Source organism: Notolabrus celidotus, chromosome 15 (assembly GCF_009762535.1).
Source record: "Notolabrus celidotus isolate fNotCel1 chromosome 15, fNotCel1.pri, whole genome shotgun sequence".
In the NCBI taxonomy this organism is placed as follows: domain Eukaryota; kingdom Metazoa; phylum Chordata; class Actinopteri; order Labriformes; family Labridae; genus Notolabrus; species Notolabrus celidotus.
Genome location: NC_048286.1, coordinates 18,496,268 through 18,516,651, shown reverse-complemented (window position 1 = coordinate 18,516,651; position 20,384 = coordinate 18,496,268). Strand labels below are relative to the sequence as shown.

The 20,384-nt window shown below is 41.5% G+C and overlaps 1 protein-coding gene across 2 annotated transcripts in view; it reads right to left on the bottom strand.

The window, feature by feature from the left end:
• Nucleotides 1-549: 549 nt before the first annotated feature.
• The window catches only part of gpc1b (glypican 1b), a 106,142-nt gene continuing 86,307 nt past the window's right edge, over nt 550-20,384 (bottom strand). The window contains exons 8-13 of one of the 2 annotated variants that reach the window (XM_034703458.1): nt 14,580-14,745; nt 14,273-14,403; nt 9,172-9,294; nt 8,724-8,857; nt 4,622-4,797; nt 550-4,165 (exon numbers count right to left, since the gene is read on the bottom strand). In XM_034703458.1, the coding sequence (XP_034559349.1) occupies nt 3,960-4,165; nt 4,622-4,797; nt 8,724-8,857; nt 9,172-9,294; nt 14,273-14,403; nt 14,580-14,745 (936 nt within the window). In that variant the 3' untranslated portion in view covers nt 550-3,959. The remainder of the gene's footprint in view (nt 4,166-4,621; nt 4,798-8,723; nt 8,858-9,171; nt 9,295-14,272; nt 14,404-14,579; nt 14,746-20,384) is intronic. The other variant, XM_034703459.1, reaches the window with a different exon arrangement.

Below are 20,384 nucleotides of genomic sequence, written 5' to 3'. Positions count from 1 at the left end.
ACAACCTCATGACAGATGTGGAAACAGTGCAGCTCTGCTGAAGAACCACAAAGTCCTTAGCTTCTATTTACATATCTGAAGCACTTTGTATAAAGCAGAGCTGTATGTTTGGTGTGGGATTTCAGTGTCCCTTAGGATCATGGTCAAGTACACCTTGTTAAAACGTCACGCTGGGGATGATCTTTCCATTGTGTACATCCAGAACAAGACAAAGCACTTAGTGTGCTGTGAATATGTGGCGACTTTTCAAGACAGCAGCTGTCACCTCTGACATCATTTTTGGAGTATTGGATTTTTTAGGTGGCAGTGTGCCCCGGTGCACTCTGGGAAACAACTTTGGCAGATTGGATGAAGAATCTGTATAATAGCAGACACTTCCTTTTCCTAATAAGCCAGATCGGCATGTTGTTAGTGTGAGTTAAACAGTTTGTGGGTTTAAGACCTTTCAAGATATGCCAGATGTTTCTTTAAAACAGACTTTCTCTAATTCCCTCCACCATGATACACAAACACACACGTGTTGGGCATTAAAGACGCAGGACACAGGCATGTTGAAAATCTTACAATGTATATAATTGACACAAGATTTCAGGTACAACAGCAAATGAGACATTTGTATTTTTCAACCTCTTTCTGGCATCTTTCTTCTCCATAAGCACAAACTCTCCATAGATTTCTGTTAACAACACAACCAAAGTAAATAAAACGAGAAAATTAAAAGTACTTTTTTCTCATAAATTGGCACCTTTAAGAAACTCCTCTCATATTCAACTCGGTGTGGAACAATGCTGTTATCTCAAAGGTGGGATAACCAACTTTGCATTTTAGCCACCTGATGAAGAAGGGCAGGATTTGGATGCACAGCCTGACTCTCCATCAGCACTCTGGACAACCCTCTCTCCTGCCTCCTCTTCATCACACACAGCAGCTTTATGTTTACACTGTTTGACCACAGTTGAATAGGAGACCTCTTGTTGGGCCATATCTATCTGCATACACACATCTCCAATCAATAGTCGTTTCTGGAAGGTGTTGACTCGCGTTATTGATCGACCATCTTGTGATGTCTTTGTGCAGACAATGCCATTTCTTGGCCTCATAAAAGTGCAGGTTTTATAAAAAGGAGGGGGAGGGGTGAGCAACAAATTAATGGGATCGAAAGGTGAAGGATGAGAGAGAGAAAAGGGGGGCGGGGTTGGGGGGGTTGTGCAAATTTCAGCCGATGACATTGTGAGGCAGTCATTGAAACTGAAGTTGTGAGTTAGGAGTGGTCTTTGATTTGGAATGTCACCATCACAGTTGGAGTCACTTCTCATCCTTTGCAGGGCGCCATGTGCACTTTCACATTCAGATTTTTCAAGAGAGTCACAAAAAGAGGACTCACTTAGCGCTCTTGCTAATTGTTCTTTGCTCAAAATGCTTTTTTTTTTTTTGTCCCATCGGAACATCTCATATCATTTTTTTTTTTTTTGTTCAATCTCAAAATTGACCCCAAAGTGTCAGAGGCAGTCACAGGCGGATTTTTGTTACCGGGGACTAACAGGAAGACAGACACAGGCATGTAGACACATACACACAGCATCCATTAATAAAGCATGTCAAACATAAGAAAATGCCATCCAAAAAATGCTGTCAGGTAACACATTTGACAACAACTTCACCGATCTTGGGAGCAGTAATTAATTAAGTTTGTAACAGATGTGCTTCTGAAACTTTGACAGATCCCCCAAACTGTTTAATTGGATCTGCTGCGTTAAAACGGATATCAGATGGATTATAGTGGATTGTCCAACCGAGCAACTGGAGCGATGATGTACATCAAAAAAGCGTGTCCATTCCTGTCCTCCATATTAAATTTATGTGTCACATACAACACAGATATAGGGAATTATTACAGTAGAAGGTTGAAAATCCCATTTTATAAACGAGCTATGCTAATCTCCTGTTGCTGTCAGTTGAATAGCACTCGCTCATATGATGTAGTCCAGTAGATTTCAATACATTTCATTTCTGCCGTCCAAACAAGATTTATAAAGGCTCTACCGTCCTTCCCTCGTTCTCTATACCAATCAAAGACCCACATTCATACGCATACGCAACACACTTGCAAGCATTGTCCCATCATCCTGCACGCAGCGTCCTCGAATGAGAGCTTTGACATTTCTTTGAATTAAAAATGTGGTGCGCGTTTCCTCCCCAGCAAGCTTCTGATCAGGAAAAGCCTCACACTGTGTTTCCCACAAACATTCCCCAGTAAGGTTGACACGTAATGAAGCACTGTGTCATTGTCATATTGCCTCGCCATCATGTAGAAGCAGGAGGAACGCTTTAAAGGTCATTATAACTGATGAGAGGGGGAGAGAAGGATGGAGGGAGTGGGGGGGATTAGGGGGGGAGAGGAAGAGGCACTGATATAGTAAAATTGCAGAAGAATGGAAGGCAGATATTGATACACTGTGACAGATGATGAATGAAACAAGAGTTAAAGCATACAATGATGTGGCTGTGGTAAAATTTGATTGCTGTTTTTTTTTTTTCCTAGAAAAGAATACTATGTACACTTTTGTGTCTGACATAGAAAGCAGTACAACTTAAAGACGTGCATGGTGTGGGTTAGTACCGTGTTATGGATCATTGCTGCAATTAGACAAAAAATGATGACACTGCTGGTTGCAATTATGATGCAAATTACAGGAGCACCGGGTCTTTGCAGGGAGAACACAGAATAATGTGCATCAAATTTTGCTCTAATGTAAAAATAAAAAATTAACTGAATTAAAGCGCTATGTGACAGCAGGAGGGTTTCTGCTTCTGTTTACACTTCTGCTCCGCTACATGCTTCCAAAATCCTGAACCGTCAATCCTTTTGCTGCAATCTTAAACTGACACCCCCACGCCACATGCAGGGCTCTATAGTGGGAAGCTGCTGTCATCTGAGACCTGGCCCCGGCCTAGCGTGTGTTTTGCTAACACCAGACTCTCAAGTTGATCCCACGCAGCCAGCGGGGTGTAAGAGAGAGGGAGGGAGAGATCTGCCTCAGCAGGGGGGGCTATGTAGGGATGAGTGGATGGATGGATGGATGGATGGATGGATGGATGGATGGATGGATGGATGGATGGATGGATGGATGGATGGATGGATGGATGGATGGATGGGTGAATGGATGGATGGAAGGAGCGGCACACGGGTCATGTAACTCCTGCATTGGATGATCATGTCAGTGTGAATGTGATCACGGTTATTATTACAGCTTACACGGTGAAATGGCGGAAAGTGCTGACGCCAAGGGCTCTCATTCTCGCCGTGAGAAAGTGAGTAAGTGTGATGATATTAAGAGGTCTGCTGGGTCGTGCCGCCAGACTATCTTCCTTTAAAGTCACTAATGTTTGATTTTATATAAACTTTTGGTTTCTGTACTTTTTTTTTCTCAATGTAAGAGAGGGGAGTCCTTTGTTAGTTCTTCATAAATAAATAAATCTACTCAACTCAAGTGCTGTTTTAAAGGAGTGGAATAACAAACATGAATCTGAGTGCCACTGCAAAGCCCCATTCTCCCTCTCCCTATGGTGTCAACACCAACATACTGTTAACAATATAGTCTTACACATGTCTTAGGTACAGATATAATCTCAGAGAACCCGAACACCAGAAAAAAAAACATTAGAAGATGCAAAAAAGACCAGCTCTAAAGGTGTCATAATATAGCGAGAAACAAAAGAAAAGAGCAGAACCAAAACATTTATGAACACTCGTTATTCCATTTTGTTCCAAAAAAACAAAAGGAGGTCCATCCAAATGATTTTTTCTTGTTGTTGTTGTTGTTGTTGTTTTCCTTATACTTATTTAGTTTTGGCAAAGTAACTAATCCCCCAGCTTCTCCTTCCTTCCCCTTTTAGACTCTCCCCGAATCCCCCCACGTGTCCCAAACTCAGTCCCAGTTGGTAGAACCCCTGGTCAATTATCGCCGCAGCAGCAGCATGAGCAGTGGAAGCAGGTAGATGGAGACACAGGGGAGGCTCTGATGGGCCGAGGCTTTCACTTTTTTGTTTTCAGGAGGAGAGGGGTAGAGCAGTGGTCGGTTAGTGGCTTGGGGAATGACGCGCGTGCCTCGGGAGCACATTTCGTCAGCGCACGAGCCGCTGCCGGAACCGCTGACATCATCACCTAGACACAGAGAACATGAGCTTAACCATAGAACATACATGGCATTATCAAACAGTGGTGTCTGTGTATTGATAAAACTAATGTATTACGAGGGCTTTCTCATGCACATAGGGCTTTCAAACTAGCAACAAATAAAATGAGTTTTGGCTTTCCAGGTAGCTCCAGAGAAAAAGGTTGAAGATTTTATCTACAGCATCACCCTGTGTTTCTTAAATCATACGAGATAAAATATGACCTCAATTAATCCCAAAGGCACTTCAATAGACAGAGCATATTTTACCTTCATTTTAATTCCAGGCTTACTCATCATTTTGCAAGTTATGCACAACAGAACAGAGTTGTTTATTTCCATTAATTGAGGTCTTCTTGAAAGCTTTTAATCATCACTGAATCCCCTAACATGAACTGTCTTCTGCGCGTTCATAATAAACTTATGGGATAGAAGTAAATACTCACTGGTGTCCTGAAAGTCCACATCCTGGCCATTGAGAGCATTCTTCAGGCGGTGTGTCATGATCTTCAGCTGCATTATCTGTTGCCGTATCGTCATGTCTGGCTTGGTGATGTCGATTTCCACCTCAGGGTTGTTGATCTGACTGGCGAGGCCATCACCTATCACCTCTGGAAGGTACCTGGGAAACATGAATAAATGTTTTAAAATCTTTCATTATCTTATCTCATTGCTGTGTTGAGTATTTGTCATATTTTGTAACAAATTGCGAACACTGGCCAAAAGTGGCAATGACAGAAAAATACATGAAATATCCATCATTTCCCAGGATTATGTAAAAACCTTAGCTCTGAAGACTTCATTAGCTGACCAAACAAAAGTGGGCATGGGTGCAAATAGAACTGCATCTGCCTTTAAAGCTCATGTATGTAAATTTCCGGTGTGTCAATTTTGGTGCCCCCCCCCCAGGGGAAAAAATGGTACCCTTCATGTCTTTTCTGACCATGTCCTAAACATGAGTATGAAGTGTTTTTTTAAACAAAAAATCTCATCCTCCTTCCTCTGAACCGTGATATACATCACTAACTGAATTTTCATCATGGAAAAATACAGAAAACTGCTTTTGTCGCAGCCTGATGTGACTTAATGACTCTGTCTGACACCTTTCCCCCAGCAGCAGCTTCACATACTAAAAATAACCTCATACAAATGATCAGTCTTCCTGCTGATTTTTTGCTTTTGCAGCACATATGGAGGCGTTGATATAAATATAAAATAAAAATATGTCTGTTTCATTACCAGCTTAAAAAAATCCTCACAGGGAGTTTTAAAAACCCTAACCACTGTCACGATAGTACAGTCATGGCCAAAAGTTTTGAGAATGACACAACTATTAATTTTCCCAAAGTCTGCTGTTTCAGTTTTTATAATGGCAATTTGCATATACTCAAGAATGTTATGAGGAGTGATCAGCTCAACTGCAATTAATTGCAAAGTCCCTCGAGTAAGATTGCACCTCAGTCAACCGTCTATCGAATTATCAAGAACTTCAAGGAGAGAGGTTCAATTGTTGCCAAACAGGCTCCAGGGCCCCCAAGAAAGTCCAGCAAGCGCCAGGACCGTCTCCTGAAGGTGTTACAGCTGCGGGATCGGGCCACCACCAGTACAGAGCTTGCTCAGGAATGGCAGCAGGCAGGTGTGAGTGCATCTGCACGCACAGTGAGGCAAAGACTTTTGGAGGAAGGCCTGGTGTCAAGGAGGGCAGCAAAGAAGCCACTTCTCTCCAGTAAAAACATCAGGGACAGACTGATATTCTGCAGAAGGTACAGGGACTGGACTGCTGAGGACTGGGGTAAAGTCATTTTCTCTGATGAATCCCCTTTGTGATTGTTTGGGGGCATCCGGAGGAAGGCTTGTTCGGGGAAGACGAGGTGAGCGCTACCATCGGTCCTGTCTCTTGCCAACAGTGAAGCATCCTGAGACCATTCATGTGTGGGGTTGCTTTTCGGTCAAGGGAGTGGGCTCTCTCACAATCTTGCCTAAAAACACAGCCATGAATAAAGAATGGTACCAGAACGTCCTCCGAGAGCAACTTCTCCCAACCATCCAAGGGCAGTTTGGTGAGGAAGAATGCCTTTTCCAGCATGATGGAGCACCTTGCCATAAAGCAAAAGTCATAACAAAATGGCTCGGGGAACAAAACATTAAGATTTCGGGCCCTTGGCCAGGAAACTCCCCAGATCTTAATCCCATTGAGAACTTGTGGTCAATCCTCAAGAGGCGGGTGGACAATCAAAAACCCACAAATTCTGACAAACTCCAAGCATTGATTATGCAAGAATGGACTGCCATCAGTCAGGATTTGGTCCAGAAGTTGATTGACAGCATGCCAGGGAGAATTGCAGAGGTCTTGAAAAAGAAGGGTCAACACTGCAAATATTGACTTATTGCATGAATTCTGTGTAATTCTCAATAAAAGCTTTTGATACTTATGAAATGCTTCTAATTATATTTCATTATACCATAGAAACATCTGACAAAAACACCTAAAAACACTGAAGCAGCAGACTTTGTGAAAATGTAATATTTGTGTCATTCTCAAAACTTTTGGCCATGACTGTAGATTCATTCATTCACTGATTTTATTCAATCTTGATCTTTTTAAAAAGTGTTACCCCGAGTAAGTCATTGAGAATTACATTTGAAGTGTTCATTTGCAAAAACAGATACCTCACTTTTAAAAAATAAAAATACAAAATAAAAAAACATTTTTTCTATTACTAGCTTTAGGCATTAACAATCAATTGAAGTTGGGTGGCTTTTACAAAGTCAAAATGACATTACTAATTAGCAGTATCTTAAAAATGTAACTTTGTTAAAAATTTATATTAAAAGGAAATGTGTTTTTTGAAAATTTATAAAAACTGAGATATCTGTTTTTGCAAATGAACTCTTCATTTCTTTTCAAGAGTGTCCTGGACAAGACAGACTGGTAGTTTCCTACAAAGAGCTGCCATACTTGCAAATGCAATGCAAGAAGGTTGATTATAAAACATTAAAAACATAGAATAACCAATAAAATAAGTAGACTGCTATCATAAATGTATCAGACAGAACATCTACAGCCTGACATGTCTGCCTCCAAGTCATTCAAAAATGTCTTAAAAGCATCCAATGAGACGAGGACCTGAAGTTTCAAGTCTTTCTGTAATTTGTTTGCAGCAAACTGAAATACATTTTCCCCAGTTCAGCTCTGACCTTTAGAACAGACAGTAAGAGAAGTTCATGTGATCATAGATTATATGTTCATGTACTCTTCTGTCTGATTCGAGTTATGAGGTATGAAGGGAGAAGAACTAAAATAGACCTGTAAATAAGCACAGGCCAGTGTTTTAGTCTAAGTGCAGACTTAGAAGGCCAACCAATGTGTGCATATACAAGAAATCCCCCCAGCCTAGACATATAAGTAATATAACAATCATAATAATAGAACTGATGCCAATTGGTCAGAGTGTAGACCTTTTTTTCTTGTAATTGAATTCCTAACCCTTATTCAAACCATTATACACTTTACTTCTACAGCTACGCTCATGCAGATGAGTACAGTTCAAAGCTTTAAAGAGAACTGACCAGCAAAAGACTACAAGTGTAGACAACAGTTATCTAAACTGTAACAAAAACAAGTAATGTAACTCAATATTACAATTTTGAAACAACATGTACAAAAATGTGCAATAGGCTAATGTGAGTAAATGTTTATATTAAATCAACCGTGCTAAGGAGTTGAATTTTAAGTTTGATTCTAACTTTTTTCGGCATTTTCTGCTTTTTTAATCGAGTTACCTCAATGTGCTCTCTTCATTGCTTTGGTTTGATATCACTTGACAGAATCATTAGAACCATTCGCAGTTCGAACCACATCTTTATTTGTGAAGTGTCTTTGAGTTCTGTGAAAAGCGCTATATAAATAAAATGTATTATTTATCATTTATTATTATCTTTATACTCAACTCAACTTTATTTATATAGCACCTTTCATAAATATATGCATGCAGCCCAAAGTGCTCCACAAAAGAACAGAGACAGAAAACAACAGAAATGGGTAAAATGATAAAAGACATGATCGTAAAATATACTCAAAAATAGAAAAAAAATCAATACAGTAAAATTAATAAAATAAATAAGGGTAGAAAGCAAAATAAAAAATCAGTTTAGGTTTAAAAGATCATATAAATACAGGAAATAAATACATAAATAAGATAAATAAATGTTGTTAAATAATGATTATAATAATGCTACATATATAATACTAATATTACATATAAACACAGCAAAATATATGTACAGCTTTTTAACATAAGCGACCATGAGCTCATGAACAAGTCATAAAAAAGAGAAATGTTTATCTCAAAATGTACTGTAGTTTTTATATAAAGCTTTCAAATCAATATTCATGACAAAAGAATTTATGTATTATAGAATATAATATTTGATGGCCAATGTTGCTACCATCATATTGTAATCAGATGGTGTAAGTTCTCACAGCCATTTTTCCTATTGTAATATGTTGTTTAGAAAAAGAATTCTGTGGCGGTGTATGATTCCTACCTGGCACGACTCATGCCGTTCCAGCACTTATCCTCAGCCCCTGTTCCTGTGGCCACTCTGTCACTGCAGAGAATACCTGGGAGAGAAATCCAGTATGGCTGCATGTCCCTCAGTCTCATGGTTACATCGGACACCTGATGCAGGATTAAACAGAGCAGATACATGAGCATTAAGACTTTATGTAACATCACAGTAAAAACGGCAGACTCAAACAGGAGAGTCAGAAAAAGTCTGCTTCTCTATTAACCAACTTCAGGGCTCATTCATCCATCCAAGCAATCACTCACACCCAGTCACTCCATGGTCATCTGTGTAAAGGTGAAATGAACAGCAAAAGGGGTTTAACAGGCCATGATGACCAATGGTTCCTGCATCATGCAGAATCACTTAGTGGACCCTCAGAGAGCAATAACAAGGACATGGATTCAGTAGGGGAAAAAGCACTAACCAGTTTGTCCATTTTGCTAGATCCCAGCTTGTCCTCCACAGTGACCTTTCCTCTCTTCAGGATTTCTTCCACTCCTGTGCTGCCGGTTCCTCCCTCTCTGAGGTTGCCACATGCCTGGAACAGCTGGGATGAAAGAAAGAGAGGCACATATGTGAAACAAAAGCGTAACGAGTGAAAGAGTGCTGACAAAAGGGCAAAAGAAGGAACTGAACTGCTTTGTTTCACTCATCTTTCCAAACACTGTGAGGTCCAAAACAGATGTATTTGATCCCTCTACAGCTGGTGACATGAAGTGCAAAGGCTCCAGACTTGCTCTATGAATGATACCTTCTGACTTTAGTTCAGTAAATACTCAGAATCTTTGTAGGTGCTGGAGTAACAGGACTAAAGTCTAAAACCTTGAACTAGCTCTGTGAAACGACTCTTATAAATCCATACTCAAACTGCATCAGCAAACCATTTTCAATTTGTTGGATCAACTCTAAGTCTGTAAGTACGAAGAGAAGCTTTGAGCGCATTAATACACACAAATCTCTACCTTTGAAAACCAACAGTGACAAGTGGGACTTGTTGACCCCGAGAGTCAATCACTGCGTTACTGCAGCAGAATGATCCACAGCTCAGAAAGCACAACTTGTCCCTACAGGGCTTACATTTTATAAATGGAGCCCAGGGAATACAGTTAGACTGCAGTCAATCTGTCATCCAATCTGGCCTGCTTAGAGGAGCCGCGAGCCTTTGAACCTTCACATATAACTTTAAAATAATCCTGTCTTAAGCTTCTACTCATGTCTGTCAGTAGAAGTCAGAATAGTTGTTTGGTTCACAGTAGAGTTTGTTCTTGTTTATACGTCGCAGGGTGCTGTATAGCCTGAAAGCACTTTTAATTATGCATACTGCAGTTTGTCTTTCTGTGTTTTGTAAGTCTTTGTGGGAAAATTATGTAACACAACATATGGTTTGATGAGAGATTATGTAAATTAGAGATAATCCCTCCTGCACAGTGTCGTCCATGATATTATACCACAGAAACCATTGACTTGTGTGGGATCAACACGCTCTTTATCCTGCAGATGAAGATCACAAGCTGTGTGTGATCACACTTGTGAACCAGGTCTGAGGCAGTCTGCCAGGCCATGGTTAACCTCAGCCAGACAGGCTCTTTAACGGCAAACCAACACAGAGGAAGCCTTGTCTTTTCTCTCACTCTCTATACCATTTTCCACCTTGACCAAACGACTTTACGGATCAAATAAAACTGTTGCTCAAAGCCCATTAAACAGTGAAGTAAACGCTTGGCCTGCAGGTTCTGTTATGACTCACATCCTTTTATTTCAAACCAGGTGTGTCGTGCTTCGCAATGAATTAATTTAGCGGTTGGAAAGGTGTTAAATGTACGAACAAATAAGAAAAATAGTGTGGAGGAAATTATGCAGCATAGTCGGAGGGGAATGGCCTCTGAGCTGATGGTAGAGTGTGTGTATCTGTTTACGCATTAGCATTGAAACTGTAATTATTTCTGACTTCCTTGCTTCTTTTTTATTTTGCTGCGGTGGATGATATGAATATTTTAGTCCTCTGAAAAGTTGGTTTCAAATCTTTAGTATTTGTCTATAGTATAAAATATTCATGACTAAATATGCAACAACCAGCTAATCTGCTTCAGTGGGACTACGTGGGTGTGCTTTGAACTGATTTGAGTGACAGTTGACTGGCTACATAAGCTATTAGGAGGGACTTTAAAAAAAAAAGTGTGACAGATAGATATATTTTCCATTTGAACTTTGATTGACTTCACTCAAGGAGGGAAAAAAATGTACTTTCTTGTACTTATTCAATGTACTTATTTAGGTGCAACTAGAAGCTGTCACAGCTGGGGAATGGATGTTTTCACCTGTCACTACATTTTGTTGCAGTTTACAGCACACCTGTTTGAGGTTTTTTTGAGAATATACTTTTATATCAGTGAATATTTTTGACCTTATGTCATTATTCTCAGCAAAATGTTAACATGACATCTACCTCAATCACTTTATCTAAAAGGCCACCACATCAACTTGTACTGTAGGGGAGAACGGGGTTGGTTGTCACACGGGTTGGTTGGCACACTCGTTATATTTCGCCACCAGAGGGCACTGTCTCTCAAATTGGGGTATGGACATTTCCAGAATTAGGATCAGAGCTCACCTACATAGTCTTCTCTGGAGTAAGACAGCTGAACTTGAGGTGAGAGGACTTTTTGTGTTTTTCATGTCAAATTGTAAATATTCAGCTCCTCAGTATTTTTCTTCTAGGCTTTTAAACGATGGGTTTATAACAAAACAAGTGTTACCCTTACAAAGTGTGAGGGGAAAGCTATAGTTTAGATTTTTATTAGCTAGCTTAGTAGTTGTTAGATGGTTGTGAGCTTTGATGCTGGCAAAAATTTTCAGTTGGGGTTGGTCGTCACATTCTCTTTGGGGCTGGTTGTCACATGTAACAACCAACCCCTATGTTGGCAAAATCATGCATCATGGTGAAATTAGTTGGAATGTGCAGACCCTTCATTTTTGTAACTCAGGCAGTGACTGCGTGTAGCCTAGTTGAGTAGGCCATTATTGTTCGGCCTGTTTGTTTTGTTCTTTATGTTGTTATATAGGCTGGCCTAAAGATGTGTTTCCTGTTCATGTTCCTTGCTCATTTTATGTTAAAATGCATTAAGTTATGTAGGTCGATCACTTGTCAGTGCAATTAAACTTTCACATTTAGTTCTGTCTTCTTGCCTTTTTTAAAATAATTTTCCCATTGAAATACCATTGTGACAAACAACCCCATAGTGTGTGACAACCATCCCCGTGATGGGGTTGGTTGTCACAATGTGTCAGAGTGTCTTTGATAGTTAATTGCGTCTTTGTTACAATGAGTTGGAAAATGAGAGGGATACATTTATTCTATTTTATTTTATTTAACCTTTATTTAACCAGGTGAGTTAATTGAGAACCAATTCTCATTTGCAATAACGACCTGGGCGAGAAGGCAACACAGGTGGCATGACAATAAATAAAAGACAAAACAAAAAACAGAGAGGACATACAGAGAAACCTAGAGACAGAACAATACAATACAAACATATGAAAGCAGTGAACAACTTAAAAGCAATTTAAAAGCAAGTGCAGTGATGTTGAATTATGGGGTGTATTAGTTTTTTGAAAGTGGCGAGTGGAATGAGCGAGGTCAGCTTTAGGGATTGTTGCAGGTGATTCCAGTCATTTGCAGCGGAAAACTGGAAGGAGGTGCGACCAAAGGAGGTCCGGGCTTTGGGTGTGATGAGTTTGATAAGGCTACTTGAGCGCATACACATTTCAAGCCAACACCTTAAGCTTTAATTTAATGTAGGAATGACTATTGAAAGATGTTTTGATGATGAGCAATCATCAAAGCAGTAAAAAGTGTGACAACCAACCCTGTTCTCCCCTACTGTGTATTCTGTTTTTTTATGATTCATAGTTTTTTGTTGTTATTTTCACAGTGAACAAGCATAAACAAGCAGTGGCACCCTGAATGCCAAAGACCACCTAGAACTAAAATAAACACAATACAATTACATACACACATATAGAAATAAATAAATAAAAACAGATGCACAGACAGCTTAAAATTTGACAGCGTTTCTTGTTGATTTGTACCACAGTATTCCAACAATTGCTTACATCATTATTGTACTTAAACTGAAATCATTCTCCTCTTTTCTGAGTTGGAAACAGTCAGACAATAAAAATGAGTGATAATGCCCCCACTTCAAATCATACTCCTCCACCCTATCGAGAAGCCTGTATGATAATCTTTCCAGGGCAGCAAGCTGACCAAGAGAGGTCTACCATGAATATAAAACTGGTGCTGAGGAGGCCTTCCATTCTTTAACTAGAGTTTTTGTACTGTGTTATCTAATTATATGGATGCACACAGACATTCACACACTGACGGCAGAGGATGCTATGGAAAAGTGCCCAGCACTGACTAATCCATTTCATACGCAGTCATACACCGTTGGCTGGGCCACTGGGAGCAAATCAGAGTTCAGTGTCTGGCCCAAGGGCATTATGACATGTTGACTATGTGAGCTGGGATTAAACTACCAACCTTTCAACTGTGAGCCAACTGATTCCACGACTGGGCAGCATAATCCAGATATAGTTTGTAATCAGGACTGTCTAATGAACTTGATGCAAGGGGCATATCAGGATATTTATTTATGTTTGTAAGATTTTGATTGAGTCTGAAAATCTTCACATATTTTTAATGCACTAGAAATAGTGTGTCCATCTTAATTAGTAGCAGTAATTGTAATTGTAACAGTATAAACAGGTTAGTGGATGTGGATTAGGATAAATAATGCCAATTAGGAGCATAAATGAAAATGGGTGAGAAAGAGGGGGAGTAGGGGAGATAAAGCGTACAATCCGGGATGGAGTGAGCTCTAGCTCAAACAGGCTTCTTGATCTGGCTCTGCTTTCCCTGTCTTTTCTTTCTACAAACTATTCTCTATTTTTTAAAATCGCTTTCTTCTCTCTGCTTGCTTTCCTCATAAAAAGGGAGGAGTAGGTGGAGGTAGAGCGTACAGTTTTACCCAGATGTGTTGAGTTTTAGCCCAAACAGGCAACTCTTCCTGGCTCTACCTTCCTTCCCTGTCCTCATTCATACATCACTCTGCAGACTCTTCTCTCTGTTTCTCTCTCATCTTTTCCCCGTTGCATATGATTGGTAGTGAGAGGTGGCATGGAGGGGGGTTCTGGGATCTAACTGTTTCGAGCCTCCCAGAGGTGTTGTAGGCCAAACGTCCCTAAACACTGGTGAAGGGAGGGGTCTACTTGTTGACCCAGTTAATGTGTTGTATCTTGCTGCCAATCTTTATCTAAGATCAGGGGGTGTGGGCCATCAGTAGCCAAGTAATATGGTAGGTAGTGTCATCACTGTCAGTACCTTGAGCTTGCAATAACAGAGCCTTGTAAAGGTGGCAGCAGTTCACTGAGTACTTATCCTTTGTGTTAGGGCACAAGTATCTTGTGTTTGTATAAAAACAAAAGCTACACAGATGCATGTATGCATTCATTTGTGTTCTGACCTTGCTGTTGACAGTCTCTATATTCTCCATCATGGTATACATGGCCTCTGATATGCGAGAGGGAAGAGAAAGGACCACACTTTCCACACCAGACGAGCCATCAAAGCGATCAGCCACCTGCATCATTGTTTCTGCAAAGACAGGAGAACATTCTTTATGATTAACGTATGAAAGGTTTCAGAGGAGGTACACTAGTAGAGCAGTTCTTATGTATGCAGTGCAGTGAGTAACACCATGTGCTGGGTGAACCTCTAAGCAAACATATGGCTGAAGCGGATGTACGTGTGAATGTGTGCGTGCTGCCCACCTGCCAGATGCCTCCACTCGGTGTTGAGGTCAGCTTGGTTGGCCAGACAGCCCTTCATGACGTTGCTGCAGTAGTTCGCACAAGGTCTGGCCGAGGCCATGCTGCGGCAGTGAGGACAGTAAGTCATCCTCATCATGGCACGCATGCACTCCTGGCTCAGCTGCACCTGGGGAAGGACACAGACAAAAATAAACATGAGACACCTGGATGAATAATGACTTTTTAGTCAAGCATGTGATCTGAAAGATGACAATAAGAGCAGCTGTTGATCAAGCTTACAAAACTTCAAACCAATCAAGGCTCAAATTTATAAGAGTTATAATAAATAGCTCTGATACTACTGGACAGGTTTACACATGATTTTACCAAAGTTTTATGTGAAGATGGAAATGCCTTCAACCAGACATTAACAGTTACAGATACGTGGGAGGTCACCTCCCATGGCGACCTTTTTTTAGTTGGCACCAGACTTTCATTCAGCACAGTTTCCTAGGAAACCACTTAGGGAGAATTCTCTTTTTGTTTCAGATCAGATGAAAAGGCCCTGACATTCATACAAGTATTCTCACTCCCTCACTTCATCCGTCCTGCCTCTTCCATTTCTCTTTCTATCCCACAAGGCTGCTCCCCTAGGAAAGGGCCTTGGTGCGTGAAAAGTGAAACTGGGTTAATACCAGTAAGCTCTGTTCACAAGAGAGTACAGCTATGCATACAAAACCTCAGGAAGTGTGTGAGAGAAAGTGAGAGTGTGTGTGTGAGAAAGAGAGAGAGAGAAAGAGAGAGAGAGGGAGAGAGAGAGGGAGAGAGAGAGAGAGAGGGAGAGAGAGAGAGAGAGAGAGAGAGAGAGAGAGAGAGAGAGAGAGAGAGAGGTGGAACAAGCCCAGCTACGCATACAAAGCTCCTCTAAGCTGACATCTGGGCCAGCTTCATGCTTTTCCTGGAAACTGTTCTTCCAACAGCAAAGACACAGTTAAATCCAGCTTTTAACAAATATACAGAGGAAATAGGACAACAGATGAGATCAGGTGGGAAAATAAATCATAGACACTTTGAGCGCTTTAAAGTTATGTGCAATGCTTAGTCAAAGTTCAAGTCTGCTCTGCGTGTTCCGACATAAACAGGATCGTTTTCAGACGAAAGACAAAAGCCTTGCTCCCTTGATCACTATAATCAACATTAACAAGGACAGGTCCTCTGTGGCACTTGTCCTTCATGGTGTAACTCTAGGGTGCATTGTATGCAGTTTATGGAAGTGTAAATATTCAAAAAGAAAGAAAAACATGTCACGTTGTCTTCTGTCTTTCATACCTTCCATCATAGTTTACAGAAAATTGAAAGTCTGTCATCAGTTCTAGAGTTCAAAAGCATCCCACATTTCCCTACAAGGACCCGGAAATGTGACCTGATCTAATCTAATCATTTCTAATCCACATAAGGAAGAACTTTAAACTGAAACCTCAAAACAAATAAAGAAATACATAATAAGCCTAGCAAAAAGATCAATGGATGATTAAATGAAACCAACAGTTCCGTGCCGCTACAAGGAGGAAAATCTAAAGTGAAATAAGTGACCAAGAAAAGCAATAACCACATTCCCAGGCTTAATCTCAAGTCATATGAGACATGAGTCAGATCTTCACTCCTGCCTCCCCCCCTTCCAGTCTTTACCCTACCACTCATTATCCAGAGATGAGTCAGTCGAGTGCTTTTTCAGTGAGGGAGGAGAGTGAGCGAAGGGAGTGTGCAGGACAGGATGAGTGGGGGAAAAAAGACTGGGAAAGAGAGATTCAAGAGAATGTTAGGAAAGCTACAATATGCACTGAGGGGCGTTGGCAAGGGGAGTTTTATAAAAACCCAGGGTGATGTTAGTAAAATACTTATTAAGAACAGACAGCCATTAATCTGGTGTGTGTTATATCATCCATCCTAAAGGATTAATGCTGGGAATCCCGGGGCTGGGCACGGCAGACTTGAAACAGTGTGTAACTCTTCTGTGGTGCTAATTGGGGGTTCATGTTGACAACTTCCTCTGTAACCTTGGAGCTGTGCTGCACCAGGGGGCTGTGAGAGAGGGGCTGTCAAATTAGAAGCAGTAATAAGACTCGATAGATGTATGGCTGTAACAAAGGGCTGCTTTTAATTGATGTATGTGTTGATAATCTTCTAAAAAGGAAAGTGAAATAAATGGTACAGACTGTTACACACACACACACACAACACACACTACACACAATACACACACTACAAACAGACAGACAGACAGATAGACACTACACACACACTACACACAGACCGACAGAAACACAGACCGACAGACAGACAGACAGACAGACCGACCGACCGACCGACCGACCGACCGACCGACCGACCGACCGACCGACCGACCGACCGACCGACCGACCGACCGACCGACCGACCGACCGACCGACCGACAGACACTACACACACACTACAGACCGACAGAAACACAGACCGACAGACAGACAGACAGACAGACAGACAGACAGACAGACAGACAGACAGACAGACAGACAGACAGACAGACAGACAGACCGACCGACCGACCGACCGACCGACAGACCGACAGACAGACCGACAGACAGACAGACCGACAGACAGACAGACAGACAGACAGACAGACCGACAGACCGACAGACCGACAGACAGACAGACAGACAGACAGACCGACCGACCGACCGACCGACCGACCGACCGACCGACAGACCGACCGACCGACCGACAGACAGACAGACAGACAGACAGACAGACAGACAGACAGACAGACAGACAGACAGACAGACAGACAGACAGACCGACCGACCGACCGACCGACCGACCGACCGACCGACCGACCGACCGACCGACAGACAGACAGACAGACAGACAGACAGACAGACAGACAGACAGACAGACAGACAGACAGACAGACAGACCGACCGACCGACCGACAGACACTACACACACACTACACACAGACCGACAGAAACACAGACCAACAGACAGACAGACCGACCGACCGACCGACAGACAGACACTACACACACACTTCACACAGACCGACAGAAACACAGACCGACAGAAACACAGACCGACAGACAGACAGACAGACAGACACTACACACACACTACACACAGACCAACAGAAACACAGACCGACAGAAACACAGACCGACCGACCGACCGACAGACAGACACTACACACACACTACACACAGACCGACAGAAACACAGACCGACAGACAGACAGACAGACAGACAGACCGACCGACCGACAGACACTACACACACACTACACACAGACCGACAGAAACACAGACCAACAGACAGACAGACCGACCGACCGACCGACAGACCGACAGACAGACACTACACACACACTACACACAGACCGACAGAAACACAGACCGACAGAAACACAGACCGACAGACAGACAGACACTACACACACACTACACACAGACCAACAGAAACACAGACCGACAGACAGACAGACACTACACACACACTACACACAGACCAACAGAAACACAGACCGACAGAAACACAGACCGACCGACCGACCGACCGACCGACCGACAGACAGACAGACCGACCGACAGACCGACCGACTGGCCGACCGACTGGCCGACCGACCGGCCGACCGACAGACACACACAAACACGCACACACACACACACACACACACACACATACACACACACATACACACACACACACACACACACACACACACACACACACACACACACACACACACACACACACTATCAAGGTAACTTGAGGGTTAATTCTGGGTTTTCATTGGCTCACTTCCAGGAGACCTTGTCTACCTGTATGATTTTACACATGGAAAATATTATTGAACATTATGTTTTCTAATTTACTGAAGGCTGAAAAAAGTCATACCCTTGTAGCTGTTCCACTTATGACACCTAGAATTACAAGTACTCATTGCTTTGTCTTCTGTTTGAGTCTCATTTTTAATTAGCTCAAAATCATTTCACTTGATCCTGTCAGGGCTGCAGCTGAAATAAAACACCTAAAACTATCACCCATGCAGCTAATTGGAGCAACAAATTAATCTAAAGGAATGAATAAGTTAATAAAGCTCGATCTATCGTAAAGCAATGATGGTAAAAAGACGTAATAAGCCTTCATTTGTGCCTTCCCAATTGGCTTTTATTTCTGTTTTTGACAGATTTTCCATTTCTTCCACTTTGCAAATGCAGCTGTTCATTTTAGTGTAATGTATGTGTAAAAGATAGCCTTACATTTGCATGGTTATCTTTGAGGATTGAGAGTTGATCCAAACTGTGAAATGTCATACTACATATACTCTCTGACGTTTCCCCAAAATAGGATACATCAAAGCTTTGACACAGAGGTATTAAAAGTAACAGCAGGAAAAAATGTAAAATGTTAAACTGACATCACTCCATTAGCTGGTTGTGGCTTTGTCACTGACATGTTCAGAGAAAAAAAATCATCAATGAAAATGAGAAAGATGCATGCAGGTGGGGAGAATTTGTCACCGTGTCGCACTTTTTACAGATAAGTGACAAAATGACACTGTACTCTTCAACTAACCTAGCCTGTTACAGGGCTGCATTGCAAATATCATGGGTTTGAATATCCAACAGTTCATCACTTATATTAAGTCTCATCTCGTCTCAAAAAATTAGGTCAGTCAGAGTTTTTGTTTTCAGTGGTATATTATTTGGTATGTTTTTGTCTTTGTTTGCGTTATGGAAAAAAGGTAATTGACCAATATTTATTGTCATCATTTCCGTCAATGAAATTACTACTGTTCCTGTGACCTCTGAGCGCAGGGGTTCCCAAACTTTTTGCCCCGCGACCCCCAAAATATAGGTGCCAAAGTTTTGCGACACCCACTGTCCCTCAAAGTGATTAAATGTGGCTTCATTTAGCTGGTATACAGAAAATTAGCCTACCTATATGAGCATGTGACTGTGTTTCCTGTGCCTTTATGAATTAACCTACTGCTACTGATGCTTTTGATAATTAACTGTTAACTAACCCTAAACTTAGGAGTCATCAGGCGACAAAGAAAGGCAGAAAACTAATTAAATTTTCTATTTTCAAGGTTTTATTCCAAATTTAGCTACTATTTTTGTCCATATTTTTTACGATAATGGGTAAAATTTACTATTTTTAGATAATTAAGAAAAAAACATTCTGGAAGACATCTCACGACCCCCCATTTGTGTCTTGCGACCCCCCAGGGGGTCTCGACCCACACTTTGGGAACCCCTGTCTTAGCGCAATCTCCTTTTAAGGGTAATAGAAGCCTGATGACCAAAACCCTGGGTATGTTGAAGTCACATGTGTGGTTCCCTGTGCTTTTCTTTTCAAAATGTGTCCGTGCTACTACAAAAATAAATAAATAAAGTTGTTAAAATGTAAAATTAAAATGGGAAAAGTCAATGAGCAAATGCACACAAAGGCACATGTAAAAGTTTGCATGTGAAGCTTTCTGAAGCAACTGTGTTACACTCAAGCCCTTATATATCCTCCCTTGTCCTTGCTTTACCTTCACAATATGCTCCCCATACCTGTCAGTACCTTCCACTGTATATTTCGCCCGCAGCAAACATGCTTGCTTCTCCCTCTCTCTGCCTCTCTATGCTTGTCTCTCTCCCCTGTAATTAGTAAGGATATATGAGCGACCTCTCCCCCTTGTGTTACAAAGCGAGCCAATCCAGACTCCTTGCCTCCACAGTGAGCTATGTGGCGCGTGGCCTACTTCCTCCACTCCCATTCCCCGGGGAATAAAAACAGGCCTGG